The 26,325-nt window shown below is 46.6% G+C and overlaps 1 protein-coding gene across 2 annotated transcripts in view; it reads right to left on the bottom strand.

Annotated features, from left to right (window-relative positions):
- Positions 1–26,325, bottom strand: part of KDM5B (lysine demethylase 5B) — a 201,472-nt gene that overhangs the window by 38,615 nt on the left and 136,532 nt on the right. For both annotated transcript variants that reach the window (XM_054025626.1, XM_054025627.1), the window contains 5 exons: positions 18,260–18,374; positions 17,247–17,602; positions 14,107–14,245; positions 6,972–7,151; positions 5,628–5,786 (listed from right to left, as the gene is read on the bottom strand). In XM_054025626.1, coding sequence (XP_053881601.1) covers positions 5,628–5,786; positions 6,972–7,151; positions 14,107–14,245; positions 17,247–17,602; positions 18,260–18,374 — 949 coding nt within the window. The remainder of the gene's footprint in view (positions 1–5,627; positions 5,787–6,971; positions 7,152–14,106; positions 14,246–17,246; positions 17,603–18,259; positions 18,375–26,325) is intronic.

The following is a 26,325-nucleotide window of genomic DNA, read 5'->3' as shown; positions in this document are numbered from 1 at the left end:
CTGACCAAATTTCCACTTCTTGTATGCTTCCTTATTGAGTTTAAGCTCACCGAAGATTTCACTGTTAAGCCAAGCTGGTCGCCTGCCATATTTGCTATTCTTTCTGCACATCGGGATGGTTTGTTCCTGCGACCACAATAAGACTTCTTTAAAATACAGCCAGCTCTCCTGGACTCCTTTCCCGCTCATATTAGCCTCCCAGATGATCCTGCCCATTAGTTCCCTGAGGGAGACTAAGTCTCCTTTTCTGAAGTCCAGAGTCCGTATTTTGCTACTCTCCTTTCTTCCTTTTGTCAGGATCCTGAACTCAACCATCTCATGGTCACTGCTGCCCAGGTTGCCACCCACTTCTACTTTCCCTATCAATTCTTCCCTGTTTGTAAACAGCAGGTCAAGAGGCGCACGGCCCCTAGTTGGTTCTTCCAGCACTTGTACCAGTTAGTCGTCCCCAACTCTCTCCAAAAACTTCCTGGATTGTCTGTGCATTGCTATATTGCACTCCCAGCAGATGTCAGGGGATTGAAGTCCCACATTAGAACCAAGGCTGTGATCTGGAAATCTCAGTTAGTTGTCCGAAGAAAGCCTCCTTCTGATAAGGTGCAATAAGGTGCAGCTACCCCCAATGCCCCTCAGTTCCTTGCGGAATGATCATGTACAACATCCCAAAAAACAACAGTTATGGAAAGGCAGGTAACCATTTTTAGTTCAAGTGATTGTACATATCCATTCCACATTAGGTGGCTCACAAGCAGATTAATGTGGAGGCGGGTTCAGAGTCTACCCGATCAGCATTGTAGAACAGCCTGTCTGAAACTGGATTGATGGAAAATGGCATAATAAGCAGAAAAAGTGTGCACTGATGACCAGTTTGCTGCTTTGCAAACATTTTGAATGGGTATTTGTGCTAGAAAAGCTGCTCAAGCTGCTTCTGCTATAGTCAAATGAGCCAATATTCAAGGGGTGGTGTGATACAGCTAACCGGTAGTACAAACAAATGCAAGAGTCCTCTGAGTGGAAACCGATTTGCCTTTCATCACATCTGCAATCGTGACAAATAACTGCATTGAGGATCTTAAAGGTTCTGGTGCGGTCCAAGTAGAAGGCCAGTGCTCTCCTCACATACAACAATGAAGCTTCTGCTCGCTCATCTGTATGCATGTGAGGCTTTGGGAAAATGTTGGCAAATAAATTGCCTGATTCATGTGGAAATTGGAAATGACCTATGTTAATAATTTTGGCTAAGGGCAGAGGTAAACTTTATCCTTATGGAAAAATATAAGCAGATTCTGGAATCAGGGCTCTCAACTGACCCACTCTCCTTGCTGAGGTTATCACAACCAGAAATGCCACTTTCACAAAGAGGTGGAAAGCAATCTACTGCTCACTGGAGGGTGGAACACTGAAATCACTGCTAAATGTACTTTAATGGAACTGTCAGACCTTGCTGTTTTAGGTGCAACAGATAATTCAAAACATAGTTTTGCATGCAACAGATAATTCAAAACACTGGAGAGACACTTCTCTGTTCAGACCGGATAGAAAAATATTTCTATTTGGCCAGGTAAGTACGCCTAGTTGAAGGCTCTCTGTTGTTCAGAAGCACCTCCTCAATGTTTTTCAAGAAAGTAATTTCTAGTGGTGTTAGCCAGGAAGCATCCACTCTGTCAAGTGGAGGGCCTGTAGGTTGGGATGGAACAGACAGCCATGTTCCTGAAAGATCATGTCTGAATCTAATGGGATTGGCAAGAGGAGGTCCTGCTAACATGGTTGAGAAGCAGCGTTGTCGAAACCATGCTGGTTCTATTAATATGAGGCAACCATGTTCCTGCTTGGCCTCAAATAGGACTCTGGATAGTAATCGTATCGGAGTAAAGGCATACAACTGGGAGTTCATCCATGATAACAGAAAAGCATCCAAAAAGCCAGTGCTGTGACCCTCTTGGGAGCAAAACTGAAGGCATTTTCTGTTGGCCTTTGTTGCAAACAGGTCCACTTGTGGAGTTCATCACAGCTGGAAGATGGATCTGACTATGTCTGGATTCACCATTCGTGGTGAGAGGAGAAAGACTTGCTTAAGTGATCTGCCAATGTCTTGTGCTCCCCTGAGAGGTAAGCAGCTTTGAGGTAACTGAGTTGGTTATGCAGAACTCCTAAAGTAGAACTGCTTCCTGGCACAGTAGGAAGGAATACACATCTCCCTGTCTGTTTAAAAAACAGAGTTGCTATATTGGCTGTTAACACTAACAGATTTTTTTTTTTTTTTTTTTTTGCAGAATACAGGCAGTCCTCGGACTTACAACACAATTTTCAGGAATCAATTGTGTCGAAAGGTCGTAACTCAGAACCGCAATCCACTCCATTGTAGGACTGAGCGTTGTAAAGTTGAAACCAGTTGTTGCAAGTTGAATCACGGTGTCAATGCTGATGCCGCGCACGCGCTCTCTGGAGCCCGATCACGTTGCTGTCTGGGCAAGGGGCTGAACTCCACCTCTGAGCCAGAGAAGTCGTCACCCCCTGCTGTTGAGGCCTGGGTCTGACGGCTTACTGTCGCCACTGGCAACTGGTGCCGGGAGTGGTCTGACTGGTGCTGGGAGTAGGGAGAGTCCTCAAGGTCTCAGCAACGGTGACCAACGGCACGACGAAGACCGGTGCTGAGGAGATTGTCTACGCCTGGGCAAGCCCCAGTGTATAGACCGAGATTGGGAGCGCAATGCCAATGACTCGTAGTGGCAAGCCAGAGACCTGGGCCAATGTGGAGACTAAGAATATGGTGACCTAGGGCTCTGTCTTGGCTCCGGAGATCAGTAGTACTTGTTTGTCTTGTGTGAGGCCTTGTCCGGCGGGTCTGTCCTCCTGGGGAACCATAGCCTGTTCCATTGCTGCACGCAGTGCCAGCTGTGGCGGGGGTGCGCTTAAATCTCCAGGCGCTGGGAGCTGAGAGGAGGTCAGCTGCACCTTCGGCTTGGGCCCTTTACTGCTCCCTGGAGTTGGTGGCAGGTCCTTTTGTGGGGACAAACTCCGCGGGGCTGAGCCCTTTTGCAGTCCTGAGCCCTTTTGCGGGCCTGGAGTGTCTGTAAGGCCCGAATAGGGTCCTTTGCCCAGAGCCCCCTTTTCGGGTTTGCTTGGTGCCGACTTCTTTGTTTTTTCTTCAGCACCAGTGACCAGGGGATTGGTGCCAGGAAGAGCCTGGTGCCGGGAGTGCGCTATGCACCGAAGCCGAAGTGCTGTGTGCCGTATCAGATTGTGCCGGCTCTGAAGCTGGGTGTAGGGCAGCCTGCATCAGGAGGGCTCTGAGACATATGTTGTGCTCTCTCTGTGTCTGAGAATGAAAGTTCTTACATATGTGACAGCGCTCCTTTATGTGGGATTCCCCAAGGCAGCTTACACAACTCTCACGTGGGTCATTAACAGGCATAGGCCAGAGACAGGAGCCCTGCCTGGGACAAAGTCGCGCCCCCCCCCCCAAACTATCTGACTAAACACTTAAACAGCTACTTAACAACTGACTAACAAATGATTAAACTATTTACAGCTAGAAGCACAAGGCTGAGATAGGAGAGAACGCTTGCGAAGCAAGGGACAGAGGCGACCCGAGTGTCCACCACATGCGGACGCGCCTGATACACTGCAGCATGAGCATGGCACTCCAAAGGGCGCCAAAGCTAGCTCAATGGATACCGTTAAGGCAAAAGTCTCCGACAAACGCGCACGTGGGCATGTGCACATCTATAATGGAATCGACATTAGCAAGCACTCAAAGAAGAAGAATGGCTACAAGTAACAGTCCAGGGGAAGCACACTAGATGTTACAAGAGCATTACCCTGCTATTTGATTAGGTCTGAGAAATACAGGAAATTGCCTAGACTGTCTCTTATGGAGAAGAGAGTAAAATTCAGGCAGTTACATCCCAATATTGTTCTAAGTGGGTTAGACTCTACTGAAGAGTGTTATAAACATGCCAATGCTCCTCTTCCAGAAGTGCGTAGAGCCACTTTGTTGCCGCCATATAGATTTTCTTCTTTAATGACAGGATATCTTTTTAATCCATGGGGCAGCTGTTGTGGCTTTGAAATCTCAGAATAGGGTGCCCTCACTTAAGCTTTATAAGATCTTTTGGTACAAAGTCCCCCTCCTGGTAGGGCTACTGCTGTATTGAGAGTGAATACCTATGATGTATGAAATTTTCTTTTTGTTTGTTTGTTCTAACTGGCTGTTCACATTCAGATCCTATGATGTCCTCAAAGGATGAGAGTATTCAATAGGGTTTTTCAATCAATTTTTAGACCTTCTTCTGTTTTGCCAGTTGGCAAACTAAACTACTGCAGTGTTCAGGCACAGGAATTTTTCCTGACTGTCCAGCTCTAGCGGTAATAGGGTGATTCAGAATTTGCCCTCTTCAAGAGCAGAACTATGAGAAGGGAAAAAAAAAAAAAAAAAAAAAGGAATAATATGCATGGGGGTTTGGGTTTTTTAAGGTTTCTTAGGAGTTGCTGTCTCCCTGTCCCAAGAGGGAGGGGGCCCTGTGCGTCAATGTAATTTATCTGGAATTCACCCACCCACGGACAGGCATTGGAACAAATCCAGATTATGTGAAGAGCCCAATAGGGGGCTTGGAAGCTTGAAAGGAAAGCTGAAACACCTAGGAACTTGGGCTTTGTTCAGTAAATCGAGTGGCATTTTGTACATAGGTAGGAATTTCTCACTTACTGCACAGTCATCCAATGATGCATGAGAAATGGAGATGTTATGTGCTTCTTGGCTGGGCATAGATTACCCAAAGCACTCCTTGCACTTTGACATGGAGTCCCAGCTGTGAAGGTTGGAGAGAAACCCTTTTCTACCTCAGACTTAGAACCAGTTTCTCTGGCTGAGCTGCTGTGCCCCTACTTCGCAGCCCACAAACCAATTCCTCTTCTGAACCTGAAACAGAGCTTCACAGAAGAAGCAACCTTGAATTTGGAGAGCATCTCTGATATGAACAGGAGTGGGAATCCTTTCGGAAGGAAACTTGCTGCTCTTGGTTGAGCTTTTTCATGGTGGAAGGAGAAATCATAAGGCCCTGACATGTTGGTTTGACTCAGAGCTTCAGGCCCTGGCAAAGGGAAGGTCACCTGGCTAGTAGTAAGCAGAGCAGAGATTGTTCTCAGAAGCTTCTGAAAGCTTCTGAAAGCTCACAAATCTAGCACCTCTTGGACTTTGCTAGAAACACGCAGAGCAACTCTGCATATGTGTGTGCTAGGTCAGGGGTGAGGGGAAGAGTGGAAAGACAAAGCCCTGTAGAGAGATGCTGCACCAGAGGGCTGGAACCTCAGTACTCTGGTGATTCCCAGGCTGAAGAGAGGAGATATAAACTGAATGAGATTGCTATTGCCCAAATAAAGAAATAAAATCTAAAATATATAAAAACAAACTAGTGAGAAAAAGCCAAATTGACTATTTCTGCCATCACCAGAGGCAGAACTGACGAGGGGGCAAGACTTAGCAATACCACAAGACTCCTGAGAATTCTATACCTCTCTTGTGGAGAGCTGGGAGAGAAGCTGGGCAGCAGGGAGATTCTAGGGATATAAAATCAAATGGGGAAAAAACCCTAAGAGGAGCCTGTATTTCAAAGCTTAATACATACCGCAGAGGCCGTCTCCTTACTCTCACACAGAGCTCTTTCCAGATCACAAAGACTCTCCAGCCTGGTCCCTCTCTTCTTTCCATTTGGCACTGGCTCCTTTAATTTCTTCTGTTTCCTTTTAAGACCCAGTGGTCCAATATCACATCTGGGAGACAAGACCTAAGAAACAGCCAAAGCACAACTGTGTGGAGCATTTCTCAGTGCATTTATCCTGGCATAACACATGGCCACGCACTCATAAGTCCATTTAGAACAGAAGTACCCTAAAACTTTGACTAAGCAAAGGTTACGTTGGGGGGAAAACAGTAGCCAGAGGACTGAATCCCATTTACTGAAATGGACGAGACCGCAGCCAAATTCATCTTTAATATGGAGTGGAGGTCCATGGAGACTCTGCTGCAGCACGCATTATTCCCTCTTGACTTTAGTCAGCTCCTGGCCACACTAAGACTCCAAGGCTGTCCCTCCAGACACCCCCAGTTTATAAACGAGGGTCTGGGAAAAGGTTAGGAATGTTTCCAGTTGCTGCAACAGTTTAGATTAATATCCAGGCTATCAAGCAGTGTCACAAGCACCTCTCTGCTCACACTGTATTTAAGAATTTGATATAGGACGTTTGTCTGCACAGTTAGTCTTTGTTTCCAATTTAGTTAGTTAAGGAAAATACAAAACAAGCCTCCTCCAGGCTGAAGAGAAGTATGCAGTAAACTTACAATATGCACAATGCCTCTAAAACCTTTTGCAAAAACATTTAATAAAATATTAATGCCAATTTCAGCTTTTTATGGGATTAATACCTACAGCAGTGAGGGACTACTTAGACACGAACTCTGTGCATTACACATATTAAATCTATTTCCCCATGTTAAGTATCCTCACACATTCTTGTCAACTGTCTAAAATGGACCATCTTGATTATCACTACAAAAGTTTTCTTTCTCCTGCTGATAATACCTCATCTTTATTAATTAGCCTCTTACAGTTGGTGTGGCTACTTCCACCTTTTCATGTTCTCTGTATGTATATATATTTCTTACTAGATGTTCCATTCTATGCATCTGATGAAGTGGGCTGTAGCCCATGAAAGCTTATGCTAAAATAAATTTGTTAGTCTCTAAGGCCTGGTCTTCACTGGGGGGAATTGACCTAAGATACGCAACTTCAGCTACAAGAATAGCGTAGCTGAAGTCGACGTATCTTAGGACGACTTACCTCGTTTCCTCACGGCGCGGGGTCGACTGCCGCCGCTCCCTGATCCGGCGGGTAGTGTAGACATTCCCTAAGGTGCCACAAGTACTCCTATTCTTTCTGTGCACATGTGTGGATACAGTTTAGAGTTCTTACCTCTAGAAGTGAGTAAGGGGAGTTCTCTGTCAGAAATGTATTGGCTGCACACTCCTTCCAAGCTTGAACATCTGCCACTAAAGACTCTAGCCTTGGCAGGTAGTCCAGATGTACCGGGATAGAGCGACCTCTCGCCACAAGTTCCACAAGTGTGTCTAGCACGGGCACACGTCCTCCAGCCTAATGAATTAGAAATTAAGAGATGCTTGATTTGTACAAGACAAAAACAGAACAAAGACATTTGAATCAACTGGAGTTAGATTTTGTAAAACAGAATCTAGGCATTTTTATTCACCTACTGAAAACAGTCCTATTTATAATTTCTTTTCAATTTTTGGCACCAGTTTGTTATCTGTGTTTTTTAAATGCCCTGATAATAAAGTACATTTTCAAACTGAAAGCATTAAAAAAAAAAAAAACCTACAAAATAAACCCAGGTCAAAAAGATTCCCCCAGCTGAAAGCTCCTAGCATCCACACCACCATGAATCCCTCTCTGCTGGAAAGCAAATGAATTTCTAGTGCGCCCTGAAGGTAAATCAAAACCTGTCTATGCATATCCAGTCTAAGCACATCATAGCAGAGTAACATTCCAAAGCAGAGCTCCCCTTAAAAGTAGCCCCTGTTCATTTAATTAGGGGTCTACAGATCAAGTGGCTCCATCAATTGGAAGCATGGCAGAATCACATAAAGGAGAGGTGATTTCTGAAAAAGGCAGAATTCAAACCATTTAGGGCTCTACAGGTTACAAACACCTTAAATTTCATCCAAAACTCAACTGACAAAAGATTGCATAGCACTGATACTATGTACTGCTATAGGAAACAATGTTTGTTGTAAGTGATTCAATCAAATACATTTTTAGAAATAGAGAAAGAGCTGAAATTAAGGGTGCTGCCACTCAACAGGGCCTTCTTTTCATACCCTTCAGTGTGTGCAACGTCAAAGCCCCTAACTTAAACATTAGAAAACCAGCAAATGTTCAGTTAAGGTGTCTCCACATGATATCTCCAAAAAAAGTTAGTGTTGTAAGAATAAACAAAACCCAAACTTACAAAACCCAGGAAACGCACACTCTCTTCATAGTTTCTGTTAAAAGGTAAATTTTTCAGCCTCTTTAAAATCCCAAGAAAAGTATATTGGACTGAAAATTAGTGGTCAGGTCAGGGTAGGGCTCGTAGAGAAAATCTGAAGTTATCCAAAAAAAAAGTTCCCAAGACAAAGCATCCTAAAAACTGAAACAACAAGGAGTCAGGTGGCACCTTAAAGACTAACAGATTTATTTGGGCATAAGCTTTCGTGAGTAAAAACCTCACTTCTTCGGATGCATAGAGTGAAAGTTACAGACGCAGGCATTATATACTGACACATGGAGAGCAGGGAGTTACTTCACAAGTGGAGAACCAGTGTTGACAGGGCCAATTCAATCAGGGTGGATGTAGTCCACTCCCAATAATAGATGAGGAGGTGTCAATTCCAGGAGAGGAAAAGCTGCTTCTGTAGTGAGCCAGCCACTCCCAGTCCCTATTCAAGCCCAGATTAATGGTGTTGAATTTGCAAATGAATTTTAGTTCTGCTGTTTCTCTTTGAAGTCTGTTTCTGAAGATTTTTTGTTCAATGATAGTGACTTTTAAATCTGTAATAGAATGACCAGGGAGATTGAAGTGTTCACTTACTGGCTTGTGTATGTTACCATTCCTGATGTCTGATTTGAGTCCATTTATTCTTTTGCAGAGGGACTGTCCGGTTTGGCCAATGTACATGGCAGAGGGGCATTGCTGGCACATGATGGCATATATGACATTAGTGGATGTGCAGGTGAATGAGCCCCTGATGGTGTGGCTGATGTGGTTGGGTCCTCTGATGCTGTTGCCAGAGTAGATATGGGGACAGAGTAGGCAACGAGGTTTGCTACAGGGATAGGTTCCTGGGTTGGTGTTTCTGTGGTGTGGTGTGATCTGGAAGCCTACTTTCGTCGTCTCCGACTCAAGGAATATTTTCAACGCACCACTGAACAGTGCACTGACCCACAGGAACCCTCCTACCAACACTACAAGAAGAAGAACTCTGCGTGGACTCCTCCTGACGGTCGAAATGACAGACTGGACCTCTACATAGAGTGTTTCCGCAGACGTGCACAGGCTGAAATTGTGGACAAACAACATCACTTGTCCCATAACCTCAGCCGTACAGAACGCAATGCCATCCACAGCCTCAGAAACAACTCTGACATTATCATCAAAGGGGCTGACAAAGGAGGTGCTGTAGTCATAATGAACAGGTCAGATTATGAACAGGAGGCTGCCAGGCAACTCTCCAAGACCACATTCTACAGGCCACTATCCTCTGATCCCACTGAGGAATACCAAAAGAAACTACACCATCTGCTCAAGAAACTCCCAGCTACAGTACGGGAACAAATCTACATGGACACACCCCCAGAACCCCGACCAGGGGTATTCTATCTGTTACCCAAGATCCATAAACCCGGAAACCCTGGACGCCCCATCATCTCAGGCATTGGCACTCTGACAGCAGGATTATCTGGCTATTTGGACTTTCTCCTCAGACCCTATGCTACCAGCACTCCCAGCTATCTTCGAGACACCACCGACTTCCTGAGGAAACTACAATGCATTGATGTTCTTCCTGAAAACACCATCCTGGCCACCATGGATGTAGAAGCACTTTATACCAATATTCCACATGAGGATGGACTACAAGCTGTCAGGAACAGTATCCCTGATGAGGCCACAGCAAGCCTGGTGGCTGAGCTTTGTGACTTTGTCCTCACCCACAACCACTTCAGATTTGGGGACAACTTATACCTTCAAGTCAGTGGCACTGCTATGGGTACCCGCATGGCCCCACAGTATGCCAACATTTTTATGGCTGACTTAGAACAACGCTTCCTCAGCTCTCGTCCCCTAGTGCCCCTCCTCTACTTGCGCTACATTGATGACATCTTCATCATATGGACCCACGGAAAGGAGGCCCTTGAAGAATTCCACCTGGACTTCAACAATTTCCACCCCACCATCAACCTCAGCCTGGACCAGTCCACACAAGAGATCCACTTCCTGGACACTACAGTACAAATAAGTGATGGTCACATAAACACCACCCTATACCGGAAACCTACTGACCGCTATACGTACCTACATTCCTCCAGCTTCCATCCAAGACACATCACACGATCCATTGTCTACAGCCAAGCCCTAAGATACAACCGAATTTGCTCCAATCCCTCAGACAGAGACAAACACCTACAAGATCTTTATCAAGCATTCGTAAAACTACAATACCCACCTGGGGAAGTGAGGAAACAGATTGACAGAGCAAGACGGGTACCCAGAAATCACCTACTACAGGACAGGCCCAACAAGGACAATAACAGAACACCACTGGCCATCACATACAGCCCCCAGCTAAAACCTCTCCAGCGCATTATCCACGATCTACAACCTATCCTGGAAAATGATCCCTCACTCTCACAGACCTTGGGAGGCAGGCCAGTCCTCGCTTACAGGCAACCCCCCAACCTGAAGCAAATACTCACCAGCAACTACACACCACACCACAGAAACACCAACCCAGGAACCTATCCCTGTAGCAAACCTCGTTGCCTACTCTGTCCCCATATCTACTCTGGCAACAGCATCAGAGGACCCAACCACATCAGCCACACCATCAGGGGCTCATTCACCTGCACATCCACTAATGTCATATATGCCATCATGTGCCAGCAATGCCCCTCTGCCATGTACATTGGCCAAACCGGACAGTCCCTCCGCAAAAGAATAAATGGACACAAATCAGACATCAGGAATGGTAACATACACAAGCCAGTAAGTGAACACTTCAATCTCCCTGGTCATTCTATTACAGATTTAAAAGTCACTATCATTGAACAAAAAAACTTCAGAAACAGACTTCAAAGAGAAACAGCAGAACTAAAATTCATTTGCAAATTCAACACCATTAATCTGGGCTTGAATAGGGACTGGGAGTGGCTGGCTCACTACAGAAGCAGCTTTTCCTCTCCTGGAATTGACACCTCCTCATCTATTATTGGGAGTGGACTACATCCACCCTGATTGAATTGGCCCTGTCAACACTGGTTCTCCACTTGTGAAGTAACTCCCTGCTCTCCATGTGTCAGTATATAATGCCTGCGTCTGTAACTTTCACTCTATGCATCCGAAGAAGTGAGGTTTTTACTCACGAAAGCTTATGCCCAAATAAATCTGTTAGTCTTTAAGGTGCCACCTGACTCCTTGTTGTTTTTGTGGATACAGACTAACACGGCTACCCCCTGATACCTAAAAACTGAGTTATTTTGAACAGCTGCTAAAGCCCTCTACCACTTTTTTTTCCTCATACCTATCATTGCACCACCCTACCCCTGAGATCTAGTACATGGTATGAAGAAAGTGATCCATAATTTAAAACATTAAAAATGGAATGAAGCAGCACTCTTATTTTGCTAACAGAATACCACACAATTCCAAGGTACAATGGGGAAGAGGAGAGAGCACAGGAGTCTGTATAGTGTGCCAGTAGTACGTTAATTCCAGACTGTAATTCTAAAAAACAAGGTCTAAGAAATTATTATATTTCACATGTTATATGTTTTCAGTACCCATGCACTAAACTCAGTGAGGGGTGTCCAGTGATATAGGTTTCTTGTGCTTCTATCTCTGTTTTATCCTATGTGCAAAAAAAAATTAGAAGGATTTTGTAACTTTGAAAACAGCTCAGTTTTTGGGTTCCTGCATTTTGGCATACTACTTTATCAGACAATCTTCAATTTTCCCCAAACTCAAGATCATCTTCCAATTTACAGGCTAATGTGACTTTAGATGTAAAATTATTTGGCTTTTAGCAGCAGTTTTGCCACAATTTTAAACTACTAAATCTATCTGTTAGGTACTTATTTGACCCCCATTACTGTAGAAGCCGAGCTTCTCACAATCTTTAACCTAGTTATCCCCACAATACCTGTTGAGGCTGGGAAGTATTGTTATCGGTATCTTACAGAAGAACAAAGGCCCACAGAGAAACTAAGGCCAAAATTTTCAAAGAGACCTAAGAAAGTTAGATGCTCAACTCCCAGGGGAAGTCAACAGGATTTGGGCATCTATATCTCTTGCGCCCTTTAAAAAAAAAAAAAAAATTACGACTTGCCCAGTGTCATAGGAAGGTCTGTGGCAGAGTAGGGAACTGAACCTTGGTTTAAGAGCCAGGCTACTGCCTTAACCATCCTTTCCCTTAAAGAGAACATATCCCTTGTATACACTTTAAAAAGGATGTTGAAAAACTGAAGAGAGTTTCTAAGTATGTACACGTGGAAGAAGGTTTCTGATATTAGGAGGCCCTTTAAGTTTAGAAGATGACAGCATAGCAAGATCCAATACTTGAAATTTGAAGTCAGAAAAATTCAATTTGGAAACAAGATGCACATTCTTAACACTGAAGATAATAAAAGTTTCCCATGTGAAGTGGTTAATTCACTGTTGCTTTAGGTCTTTAAACTGAGATTGGTTGTCTAAATGATATGTTTTAGTATAACCACAGTACATAAAGCAGTACAGTAGGGAAAAATAATTCCCTCTACCACAAGAGTTAAGTAGATGAAATTCTATTGTCTGTGTTTTACTGAAGGTGAGACTAGATGATCACCATAGTCTCTTCTGGCCTTAAAAATCTATGAATCTACAATAGACAACTACTACATTCCAAACTAGCTGCAATTTCTGAATAGTCTTAAGGAATAAACATCCAGATCACATGATATTAATCTGTTAACCACTGCACAAGTTGTTCAGCCAAAGAAGACAGAATGTAGTTCCAACAGCCATGCTTCTCTTGTGTGGAGCAATTTTTGTCTATTATGATAAAGTATCACATAGTAGGCTATGGCTAAGGTGGAAAGCCCAAAATTCTGGTCTGTCAGCACACTGCATACTTTCAATTTGCTTGGGAAGCTCACTATCAGTGTACTCACAAATCAATCAATTCCTTTAAAGACAGAGTATAAATAAATGACAGCCATCGAGTATGGACAAAAAATCACCAAAGTAAAACATTACTTCTCATAGGACAGAAGTTTCAGCCAATTCCTGTCATGACTTCAACAGTGAATGCAAAATAAAATAGATAAGAGGAAAACCATTCATATATCATTTCTACACTAGGGACATTTACCAAAAATGCCCACTGGTAGCACTCCTGGGAGCTCCAGTGCAGACAAGGTTTTTGAGGGCCAGACTCATTCCTATCACTGAGTCCATCAGACTTGTTTTCAGAATGTTTAACTGATACATGTATAAATAGGTCCAGTCAGAGAAGCCTTCTCTATACAAATGGGAATATTAAGAGTGTTAGAAATGAGTAAAGGAGTGTAAAATGTTTTTGTTTTTTTTTAACCTCACTTTTTATCTGACATGAACAGCTGCTCATGTTATCTATTATCATCACAGTAATTCCAAAATTAGTTCACGTGAGAATTCTGATGTCACTGGGCATATAATGCATATTATATATTTACAACTAGATGTTAGCTTAATAACTGGGCCATAAGCAAAAAACTACACAGATACAGTATAACTATGCTGTTTTAAATAGTCATCAGGCAATCTCTGAAAATAATAGGCAATACCTAATGTTAAAATAATGACCAGAGTAAGCTAGAAATAAAATAGTCTTAGCAATGTGGCTTTTACCAGCAAGGCTTTTTTGTGGCTAGATAATGGTACAAAAACTATAGTAGTGTTAAAATATAGTGTCATAATTGTTAACTGGTGGCTGTGAGAGACATATATGAAGGAATGTTTTGCACTATTTATCTACCAATAGCTCATTTTATAGATTCATTGCAGTAAGTTAATTCCAGATTCAAGTAATATACATAAGGTCCACTGCTGCCTGAGATATAAGTAAAAATTAAGCATTCATCAGTCCATAATTTAACTAGTTGTTTTAAGGCAGTAACTGTTACAAAACCAACATGCTTAATTTCAAAGAAGATTGAAGCACATACTTCTAGCATATGCAAAAGTCAGTGAAGTGACATGTCCACTGACATCAATCTATGAATATTCCCAAATGAATAACAACAGGAACAATTTACCTACCTGCAGGGCCTCCACTTCCTGTAGCCAATCTTTGGCCTTCTGTACAGCATCTTTCAGAGCAATACCATTTGGGAGATAGGCAGGAATCTCCTCTATCTCCTTGACTGCTGCCGCAAGACTGCTTACTGACTGTCGTGGTCTATGTAAATGATACACACAGCCTACTCAAAATGTGATACAAAGTAGTTCATTTTAGCTTTGTTATTCAAAGGCTGGTGAGAAATCTCAAACTACAAAATAAATTGAACTGAATTAGGGATGAACCCCCCCCCCCCCACACACACACACACAATTCTAAGAATGAGACTACATTCTTACCATTAAAAAACTATGCTGTTCAAGGAGCTGTTTCAAAGGGAGGAAGGTATGCCCAAAACTACCGGTGAATTTGTGTCTTGGTAATATGACTAGGGTTTTAACAATAATAATGTATGGCACAATACCTAATTATTGGCTATCAAGTAAGCCATTACTGCAGTGACATTTGGGAGTGTTAACATTTTGATTTATAAATAATTCATTTAAAAAACCTGGTATTTTTGTAATAGTTAAATTCAGGCTAAAACTAGGCACAATTTAAGAAAAGGACCCCACACCCCACATCCATGCCCCTCCACAAATCTCATATACCACATAAGTGAGACAGGGCCGCTGGACTTATTCCTCTCACTTTAAAAAAAAAAAAGTTTTTTTTGCCTGAAAAAGGTGAGCAATATGGATCTCAGTCTAGGGAAAAGTAGACAGAGACCACTAGCCAGTGACTTAAATGCCAACTTGGATCATTGTAGCTAGGAATGTAGAGGTGTAAGACTCGAAGTTACCCAGAGTACTGTATATGAGTTCCTGTCGCAGAGCTGACTTAAAAAAAAAAAAAAAAAAAAGGGACTGAGCTGAGATTTTGGTTCACCATACCCACTAAACTTGAGAGATACATTTTAAAAGTGTCTTTTTCCCTGCATCTAAAAGGTTTTTGCTAGGTATACTGAAGAACTTGAAAAGAAAGCTAAGGAGAGGTTATTCACCACAGTATTTTTTTTTAACTGTGTAAAATGTAAACATTTCACATGTGTGTCCTTCAGTGCCTGTGAAATCATTTTGGTACATTTCCTGGTACTGAATTATTGAGTATGTTCCACGAGGATTTCATAGAGAGAAAAAAAATGGTTGGTTGGTTAAGACGACTTAAAACTTATCTTGGGGCGATTGCTGCCTTGCACACTCAGCCTGGTTAATGGGGCCATCTGGCACAAATTTATGTTTAACTCCATTGGTTTTTAATTTGTTGTTCACCTTCAGCTAAAAAGAATGAAGAGAGTAAAGTCACTGTAGCAAACGAAGGTGTTAGAACCTTGTTTACTCAAAAAGCTGCTGTTTGATTCTGGAGTGCCTTATATATTTTGAAAAGAGGGTCCAAAGTGGTTTAAAAGAAAAAGTAGTGTACTACATGCATCCTTTTTCTTCTCATCAGAGTTGCGGTGACCAATCAGGAAAATTTGGGTTTTTATTTTATAGTGATTATACATTTCCATGAGGGAGATTTAACATAAATTTAAAATTCCATAAACCTTTGAATGAGAGCCTAAGCATCTGTCAGAAAGTTCCAAAGGCAGGAAATTTTTAGAGATACAGCAGATTCACCCTTAACTCAAACCTGTCAGCTAATAGTAGGGGCTTCAGGAAAAAATATTTATTTGTCATGATGCTATTACATACTGTATATTCTGCAATTCATAACTTAGTTTTGTTGCTTACAGGCACAATTTCACCTATAGCTCTGATTTTTTGTGGGATCAAGACAAACTTATTCTGTAGTTTGTGCTTTACCATCACATTTGTCTTAAATAATAAACAATGTGACCAGTACAAGAGTGGTAAGAAATGCTCTGGTGTTTAAATAAATATGAAGCCAAGGATCTGGGAGCCAAATTCTGGTCTCATAGAATCTGCACTTAGCATACAGCTTTCAATTACATCTTAATGAACATAACAAATGTTATTTCTTCCTTTATATTGAGGGTGAAACGCCCAGTAGCATCCTTTTGTCACAGTGAGGAGGTATTCCATCTCAATTCCTCCTCTCTTCATCCTTAGGCCTTGTCTAAATGGGAGAGTTTTACCATTTATACTGATATAATTACAACTATAGAAGTATAAACCACCCCACTTGGGGCAGGTCTTCACTACCGGGGTGGGGGGGTGGGGTGTCGATTTAAGATACGCAAATTCAGGTACGCGAATAGCGTAGCTGAATTCGACGTATCGGAGCCGACTTACCCCGCTGTGAGGACGGCGGCAAAATCGACCTCCATGGCTCCCTGTCGACGGTGCTTACTCCCACCTCCGCTGGTGGAGTAAGAGCGTCGATTCGGGGATCGATTGTCGCGTCCCGACGAGACGCGATAATTCGATCCCTGAGAGATCGATTTCTACCCGCCGATTAGGTTAGATAAATGTCTATCAGGGATGGTCTAGACAGTATTTGGTCCTGCCATGCGGGCAGGGGACTGGACTCGATGACCTCTCGAGGTCCCTTCCAGTCCTATAATCTATGAATCTATGATTCAGGCGGGTAGTGTAGACCTAGCCTCGGATACTCTTATTCCAGTATAATAGTGGGTTTTTTTGGTTTAGCTTACCTCCTGTCTTAAGTAACGTAAGCTAAAATCAAAAAAGCCCCTATTATTCCGGTGTAAGAATGTCTACATGGGGGACTGATACCAGTAGAACCACACTGGTTTAAATTCACATCTTAGCTTATAATTCACATTTTAGCTTTATTGTGTAGAAAAGCACTAAGATCTGAAATACTGATGGCGGAGTAAACAATTGAATTGATCTGAACCTTCAACTGTTTTTACAGGTCCTTTCCATCTTCCCCTCCCTTCATTTGTCCATGTAAGATATATATAAGCAGCATGGAATTGTTTGTCTACACATCATCCAATATTACAAAGTTCCATGCACTACCTGATACAAACTAAGTAATGACACATTAGTATATTCATGCACTCATAAAAATGAAGAGAAAAACAAAGGCAAGAAGATCAGGACCACATGTGAACTGCCTGCTTTTTGGGTTACCAAATGAAAGATGCAACACTAATTGCACCTATTCCCAAACTCTAAGATTCAGCGTCTACCTGGCCTTTATCAGATTTCTGGCCTTGTCATCCCAGTGTTCAGACAAAGTAAGAAGTTCTTGCAGTTTAGCCATTGCTTTCTCAACTGCTGAATGAGGAGTTAGTCCAACGCCTGAGTCTATGAGTCGTCTCATATCATCCAGAGTAAGGGAGCTTTGATCCAAGCAAGCTTGCTGTACATCTTCCAGCCAGCGTGCCTGCTCCAGACGGATCCGCAGTTCTGCTAGCTGTGGAAGATCAACATCAAACTCAAAGCTGACATTCAATAGCTCCTGCAGTTCTGCAGCACTGGGCATTTCTTCAGAGAGAAGTTTTTGGCTATGCTGTTGGAAAGCTTCCACACGATTAAGAAGATCCTGAAACACACAACAGCAACTATTAAAACAAAAGGAGAAATCCATTGGCAAAGCTTAAAGTTCCTATACCCAACAGCACTGCAATCTTGGCTGTTCTGTTAGTTAAAGCACTGCTAGTAGAATTTACTGGCAAACACCTCACTAAGGCCATGTCTATATGTACAATGTTGCAGCGGCACAGGTGTACTAAAACAGCGGTGCCACTGCAGAATGTGTGGTGAAGACACTCTATGCTGAAAGGCGCTCTCCATCAGCATAAAAAAAAACCACTCCTGCGAACAGCAGGAGCTATACTGGCAACATAGCTCGTTCACACAAGTGCTTATGCTGATTTAACTTATGTCAGTCGGGGGTGGTATATTCACACCCCTGGGTGACATAAGTTATGCCAACCAACTATAGTGTAGGCATAGTGTAAGATGCAAGGAATGCACGAGGAAAATTTACCTTGAAATGCTCATCCTCTTCTTAATACCTTGAGATTTAGAATATTTTCATAAATAGTGTATCAGCAACACTAAACAGAACACGAGTCCTTCCACTTGTGAATTCCTGTTCTAGACTAGCTGTTCAACTGAATGCAGTCTTAAGAACATTTTATTGCTATCTTTAAGTGTTTTAGTTCCTCCCCGTCCTCTTTAGAGCTCTCAAAGTTACCTTCAGTAATGGAGTCTGACTGAGGACACAGGGTAGCGCATACAGCTGTCTTACAAACAACCGAAGCTCATTCACAGTCAGCTGATTTGGGGATTTTCCTCCACCAGAACGATATCTGCAATTACATATAGGCATTTCCAGATTGTCAGATGTCACTAAAACATACTCCAATATTTAAAGTTTTAAGTCTACTCATGAATTTTCAGAAACTTTATCTCAGAGATTATACATGAAAAAGAACGGTTACTTACCTTCTGTAACTGTTGTTCTTCGAGATGTGTTGTTCACGTCCATTACACATTAGGTGTATGCGTGCCGCGTGCACGGATGTCGGAAACTTTTTCCCTTAGCGGCTCCCGTCGGGCCGGCAGGGCCCCCTCCTTCCCGCCAGAGCGGCGCCCCGCTCCAGGGTATATATATCCCTGGCGACCCGACCCCTCCGGTTCCTTCTTGCCGGAGACTCCGACAGAGGGGAAGGAGGGTGGGAAGTGTAATGGACGTGAACAACACATCTCGAAGAACAACAGTTACAGAAGGTAAGTAACCGTTCTTTCTTCTTCGAGTGATTGTTCACGTCCATTACACATTAGGTGATTCCCAAGCTTACCATTGGAGGTGGGTAGGAGTCAAGGTACAACTGACTGTAGCACAGCCCGTCCGACCATCGCGTCCTCTCTGCTCTGATGATGGATCGCGTAGTGGGCTGTGAACGTATGCACGGACGACCAGGTGGCCGCCTTACAGATCTCCTGGATAGGGACCTGCGCCAAGAAGGCCGTTGAGGACGCTTGGGCCCTAGTCGAGTGGGCCCGGATCTCTGGGGCCGGAACATTGGCGAGCTCATAACACGTGCGTATACAATGCACAATCCATGCCGACAAGCGCTGTGTCGAGATAGGCAAGCCTTTCATACGTTCCGCAATGGCAATGAACAGCTGAGGTGTTCTGCGGAATGACCTGGTCTGTTCCAGGTAGAATGCCAATGCCCTTCGAACATCAAGGGTATGCAGGCTGCGGTGATGAGGGTCCGTATGGGGTTTAGGGAAGAACACCACTAGACAAATGTCCTGTCCCATGTGAAACTGTGATACCACTTTCGGAAGGAATTTGGGGTGCAGCCTCAGCTGCACCTTATCCTTATGAAAAACTGTATAAGGGGGTTCTGAAGTGAGGGCCCTCAATTCCGATACCCTCCTGGCCGATGTGATGGCCACGAGAAACGCCACCTTCCACGAGAGGTGCATGAGGGAGCAAGTGGCTAGGGGTTGAAAGGGGGGTCCCATGAGCTTTGTTAGGACTAGGTTCAGACTCCACACAGGGACAGGCGGGCGCGAGTAGGGAAACACCCTCTCCAGCCCCTTGAGGAATCGGGCCACTGTGGTGTTGGAGAACACTGACACTCCCAACTCTCCCGGATGGAAAGCCGAAATGGCGGCTAAATGCACTCTAATCGAGGCGGGCACAAGCCCTTGATGCTTGAGGTGCAGTAAGTAGTCCAGGATCGACGGAACTGAGGCCTGCAAGGGCTGTACGTGCTGAGGCTCGCACCAGTGGGAGAACCTTTTCCATTTGGCCAGGTAGGTCGCTCTCGTAGAGGGCTTCCTACTACTAAGGAGGATTTGTTGAACCTGGTGAGAGCACCTGTGTTCTGCATCGTTCAGCCAGAGAGATACCACGCCGTGAGATGTAGCGAAGACAGGTTCGGGTGGAGCAGGCGACCCTTGTCTTGTGTGACTAGGTTGCGATGGAGGGGGAGGGTGATCGGGTCGGCTATGGACAATTCCAGCAGGGTCGTGAACCAATGCTGGCGTGGCCAGGCCAGGGCGATGAGTATAACTGTCGCCCTGTCCCTGCGGGTCTTGAGGAGGACCTTGTGTATGAGCAGGAACGGAGGGAAGGCATACCTCAGGCTCCCTCCCCATGAGATCGTAAAGGCATCTGCTAATGATCCCGGGCTGAGGTTCTGGAATGAGCAGAACTGAGGGCATTGACTGTTGTCCTTGGTGGCGAACAGATCCACCCGGGGAAAGCCCCACCTCTGGAAGATTGAATGCAGGACGTCTCGCCTCACGTCCATTCGTGCATTCGGTAGGATCGGCTGAGGCGATCCGCTAAGCCGTTTTGGATCCCCGGAAGATACGTTGCGATGAGGTGGATCGCATGGGCTATACAAAAGTCCCATAATTGGAGTGCCTCGCGACAGAGGGGAGAAGACCGGGACCCGCCCTGCTTGTTTATATAGAACATGGCGGTAGTGTTGTCCGTCAGGACTGCCATGCTGTGACCTTCTAAGGTGGCGTGGAAGGTCTGACAGGCGAGGCGAACCGCTCTTAGCTCCTTCAGATTGATGTGAAGCAGTTTGTCTTCTCTAGACCACAGCCCTTGGGTCTGCAGTTCCCCCAGATGCGCCCCCCAACCCAGGTCCGATGCATCCGTTACTAACGTCAGAGTGGGCTGTGGGGCAGCAAAGGGGATCCCTTCGCAGACCTGCTGTTGATCGAGCCACCAGCGGAGCGAGCCCAACACCTGATCTGGGATCGTCACCACTCGATCCAATGGGTCTCTGTTGGGGCGGTACGTTTGGGCAAACCACAACTGTAAAGGCCGGAGCCTTAGGCGGGCATGTCTGACCACATGTGTGCAAGCTGCCATGTGTCCCAGGAGCTGCATGCAACACCTTGCCGTTGTCGTGGGGAATTTTTGGACTGAGCTTACGGCCCTCTGAATTACCAGGAACCGTGACTCTGGGAGGCTTGCCCGCGCGGTTACCGAGTCCAGGGTCGCACCTATGAAGTCCAGTCTCTGTGTGGGGACTAACGTGGACTTGGGCACATTGACCCGGAGGCCGAGTCTGTCGAACATCTGCAAGGCCAGCGTCACGTGAGATCGGACCTCGGCCTCCGTCCTGCCCGCGAGAAGCCAGTCGTCCAAGTATGGGAACACACACATCCTTCTCTTCCGAAGGAAGGCTGCTACCACGGACATGCATTTCGTGAATACTCGTGGTGCTAGTGCCATGCCAAAAGGCAGGACCGTAAATTGGAAATGGCGCTGGTTGATAATGAAGCGCAGGAACCGCCTGTGGGCGGGATTGATAGCGATGTGAAAGTAGGCATCTTTCATATCGAGGGCAGCGTACCAATCCCCCGGATCCAGGGATGGGATAATAGTTCCAAGGGAGACCATACAGAAGCGCGCTCTGATCAGAAACTTGTTTAGGTCGCGCAGGTCCAAGATAGGACGGAGGCCCCCTTTTGCCTTGGGAATCAGGAAGTATCTGGAGTAGAATCCTTTTCCCCTTAGGTCCGGTGGGACCTCTTCCACTGCTCCTGCTGCGAGAAGGGTCTGTACCTCCTGCATGAGAAGTTGCTCGTGAGAGGGGTCCCTGAAGAGGGACGGGGAAGGGGGATGGCAGGGAGGGGGAGAGGAAAACTGGAGGGTATAGCCCGCCTTCACTGTGCGCAGGACCCAACGGTCCGATGTTATGCGCAACCATGCCCGGTAGAAATGGGACAGGCGGTCCTTGAAACTTGGAGGAGGATCTGGTATGGAATGTGGTACGCTGTCCTCGGGCGTAGCTTCAAAAGCCTGGTTTGTTCCCTGGCTGCGGCTTGCCCTGGCCGTGACCTTGGCCCTGGTTAGGCGTATTGTTACATCTCCGCCTGTTATCCCTGCCACGACGGCGGTACGGTTCGTGCCAAGGGCGAGGGTGGTACTGCCTCTGAGGTGCCTGAGGTTTAAAGGGCTTGCGCTGTGTCACCGGGGTATGCATACCCAACGACTTAAGGGTTGCTCGCGAGTCCTTAAGGCTATGTAGCCTGGCGTCCGTTTGGTCAGAGAACAAGCCCGAACCTTCAAACGGGAGGTCCTGCAGTGTGGTCTGCACCTCTGGCGGAAGGCCTGAAGCCTGTAACCATGCCGAACGCCTCATCGCTACCCCGACACGATAGTTCTAGCCGCTGCGTCGGCTGAGTCGAGGGAGGCCTGCAAAGAGGTCTTGGCCACCGCCATCCCCTCGTCCACCAGGGCCGTGAACTCAGGATGCGCGTCAGGTGGTAGGGAGTCCTTAAACGTGGAGGCTGATGCCCAAGTGTTAAAATTGTGTCTATTTAGAATCGCTTGCTGATTAGTGATCCTCAGCTGAAGGCCCCCAGATGAATAGACTTTCCTCCCGAACAAGTCTAATCGCTTAGCTTCCTTGCCCTTGGGCGCAGGAGCTTGCTGGCCATGACGCTCTCGCTCGTTGACCGCCGAGACCACCAGCGAACAAGGAGACGGGTGTAAAAAGAGGAAGTCAAATCCTCTAGATGGGGCGAAGTATTTCCTCTCCACGCCTCTTGCAGTTGGTGCACTGGAGGCCGGCGTTTGCCACACCGTCTTATAGTTGGACTGGACTGTCCGTATAATCGGGAGAGCGACTCTGGAGGGCCCCGCCGGGCTCAGGATATCGACCATGGGGTCCTCCTGTTCTACCGTCTCCTCCGCCTGCAAGCCCAGATTGAGGGCTACCCGACGAAGCAGGTCTTGGTGCGCCCGATGGTCAATCGGGGGAGGGCCAGACACCGTCATGCCCGCTACTGCCTCGTCCGGCGAGGAGGAAGAGGTCGGGGCCTTCTGCCCATCCTCCTCTTCCTGCAACCCGGCATCGACTGGTTGCTCCTCTGGGGCCTGACCCACAGTATGGGACTGGGACGGTACCGTGCTCGGTGCCGAGTCCACTCCCTCCCGCTCCTGCGGTCTAGAGACCGTTGCCTCCTTATGCGATGGCGGGCGGTACCGCGGGGAGCGGGATCGGTACCTTGAGGGCCCGGATCTCGAGGCCCTAGATGGGGGCCCTTGCTGGTGATAGGCCCAGGGTGTCCAGAATGTCCATTGGCTTGGTTGGCCCCACTGGGGATGGCCACAGGCTTCGTAGTCCCTGCTAGCCTGCGCCCTATGGGCATACCCGCCGTACCGTCCCGAGTCAGTCTCCGAGACCACGGACGGTGACCTGGAAGGCCACGGCGGAGCCGTAGGACGGTGCCGGTCTGGGTTTGGGGAGTAGCGCCTCCGTGACCAGTACCTGGAGCAGCGTCTCGCCGACCTGGACCTGGATCGGTACCGGTGATCGCGGGACCGGGAACGACTACGGCTGGTCGGCCTCAGGTAACGTACCGCCGACGCCTCGCGGTGCCGACTCGTGCTTGGTTGCTGAGTTGGTGCCGACCGCTTGCTGAAGCCCGACTGCTGCGGTGCTTTCTGTGCTGAGGGCAACCGGGAGTCCACCGAGGCGGAGCTCGACCGGGACCGGTGCCCTGAACGGTGCCGAGACGGCGACCGTGATGGGCGCACCATCGCCGGCTTGCCTCTCTGTGGCAGCTTCGGCGGAGCGTCCTCAGTACGTGTAGGGGCCTCCACGGACAATGCAATGAGGTCCTTAGCTGCCTCAAATGTGTCCGGAGTGGAGGGCTGTTCCAAGAGCTCCTCCAGCCCTTCATCCTCACTCGACGCGCCTATCCCGGGGCTCGATGGGCCTTTCGGCGCCGGAGCCACTACCGGGGTCTGTGCCGGGGCTGTGCCGGCCTTAGGCGCACTCGAGGTCTTCACCGGCGCCGCCCTCTTATGCGGGGAGCGTCCTCGGGCCTTGGGTTGGCCCTTCGATTTTGCCGGCGAAGACGACTGGTGACGTCCATGCCCCCGTTGGGTTGGTGCCGTGGGCTTCGGGTGACCCGTCGGCGCCGGTTCCCGCACCGATGCCGGGGCGCTCCGCTCTGAGGCAGACGGTGCCGCCGAAGTGGAGGGCTGCAACGCCGTCTCCATGAGCAGCTGCTTGAGGCGAAAATCTCTTTCTTTCTTAGTTCTGGGCTTAAAGGCCCTGCAGATCTTGCAGCGCTCTTTCTGGTGAGCTTCCCCCAGGCAGCGGAGACACGAGTCGTGGGGGTCACTCAATGGCATAGGCTTGCGGCACGTGGCACAAGCCTTGAAGCCTTGGGCGTGCGGCATGCCCCGCCGACCAGGGCCGGTGCCGGGGTTGACCAAACAACTACAGCAGGAACTTTAAGTACCTAATGAGCTGTTAACTACTAAGCTCAACACTACTACTAAATAACTGATAACTGTTTGCTAAATAACACTAATGACTATGCTAAGGGACACTCTCAGACGAGAGACAGAGTTGTTCCAACGCCGCCACTGACGGTAAGAAGGAACTGGAGGGGTCGGGTCGGCAGGGATATATATACCCTGGAGTGGGGCGCCGCTCTGGCGGGAAGGAGGGGGCCCTGCCGGCCCGACGGGAGCCGCTAAGGGAAAAAGTTTCCGACGTCCGTGCACGCGGCGTGCGTACACCTAATGTGTAATGGACGTGAACAATCACTCGAAGAAGAAGCATGATCTTCAAAAGGTATCTAAGTGATTTAGGATTTGTCTATATGCGAAACTGACTGGAAAAAATGGTTACCCACCTTTTCTTAAACATTGTTCTTTGTGATGTCTTGCTCATTTCCATTCCATTGTAGGTCTGCACGCACCCATATGTGCGGTCAGAGACGTTTACGTTAGCAGTATCCGTAGGGCTAGCTGTGGTGCCCTCTGGAGTGCCGCGTTCATTTCATGGTTTATAAGGTGCCGCCGGCCCTCCGCCCTCTCAGTTTCTTCTTCTCGATAACTCCAACAGAGGGACAGGAGGGCGGGTAATGGAATGGACATGAGCAACATCTCAAAGAACAGTTTTTTCTTCTTCGAGTGCTTGCTCATGTCGATTCCAGTGTAGGTGACTTACAAGCAGAATCCTCAGAAGTGGGCTTGGAGTTAGAATCATAGAATATTAGGGTTGGAAGAGACCTCAGGAGGTCATCTAGTCCAATCCCCCGCTCAAAGCAGGACCAGCACCAACTAAATCATCCCAGCCAAGGCTTTGTCAAGCCAGGCCTTAAAAACCTCTAAGGAGGGAGATTCCACCACCTCCCTAGGTAACCCATTCCAGTGCTTCACCACCCTCCTAGTGAAATTGGGTTTCCTAATATACAATCTGCCATCACTTCAGGTAATTGAAGGCTGCTATCAAATCCCTCCTCACTCTTCTCTTCCGCAGACTAAATAACCCCAGTTCCCTCAGCCTCTCCTTGTAAGTCATGTACCCCAGCCCCCTAAATCATTTTCGTTGCCCTCCACTGGACTCTCTCCAAATTGTCCACATCCCTTCTGTAGTGAGGGAATAATCACTTCCCTCAATCTGCTGGCAATGCTCCTACTAATACAGCCCAATATGCCGTTGGCCTTCTTGCCAACAAGGGCACACTGCTGACTCATATCCAGCTTCTCGTCCATTGTAATCCCCAGGTCCTTTTCTGGGGAACTGCTGCTTAGCCAGTCGGTCCCCAGCCTGTAGCCATGCATGGAATTCTTCCTTCCTAAGTGCAAGACTCTGCACTTGTCCTTGTTGAACCTCATCAGATTTCTTTGGGCTCAATCCTCCAATTTGTCTAGGTGACCCTGGACCCTATCCCTACCCTCCAGCGAATCTACCTCTCCCCCAAGCGAAGTGTCAACTGCGAACTTGCTGAGGGTGCAATTAATCCTATGATCCAGATCATTAATAAAGATGTTGAACAAAACCAGTCCCAGGACTGACCCCTGGGGCACTCTGCTTGATACCAGCTGCCAACTAGACATCGAGCCATTGATCACTACTTGTTGAGCCCGACAATCTAGCCAGCTTTCTATCCACTTTATAGTCTATTCATCCAATCCATACTTTTTTTAACTTGTTGGCAAGAATACTGTGGGAGACCGTATCAAAAGCTTTGCTAAAATCAAGATATATCACATCCACCACTTTCCGCATATCCACAGAGCCAGTTATCTCATCATAGAAGCAATCAGGTTGGTCAGGCATGACTTGCCCTTGGTGAATCCATGTTGACTGTTCCTGATCACCTTCCTATCCTCAAAGTGCTTCAAAATGGATTCCATGAGGACCTGCTCCATAATTTTGCCGGGGACTGAAGTGAGGCTGACCGTCTGTAGTCCGGGTTCTCTTTCTTCCCTTTTTAAAATATGGGCACTGTATTTGCCTTTTTCCAATC

Source organism: Malaclemys terrapin, chromosome 4 (assembly GCF_027887155.1).
Source record: "Malaclemys terrapin pileata isolate rMalTer1 chromosome 4, rMalTer1.hap1, whole genome shotgun sequence".
In the NCBI taxonomy this organism is placed as follows: domain Eukaryota; kingdom Metazoa; phylum Chordata; order Testudines; family Emydidae; genus Malaclemys; species Malaclemys terrapin.
This window is presented reverse-complemented; position numbering and strand designations above follow the sequence as displayed.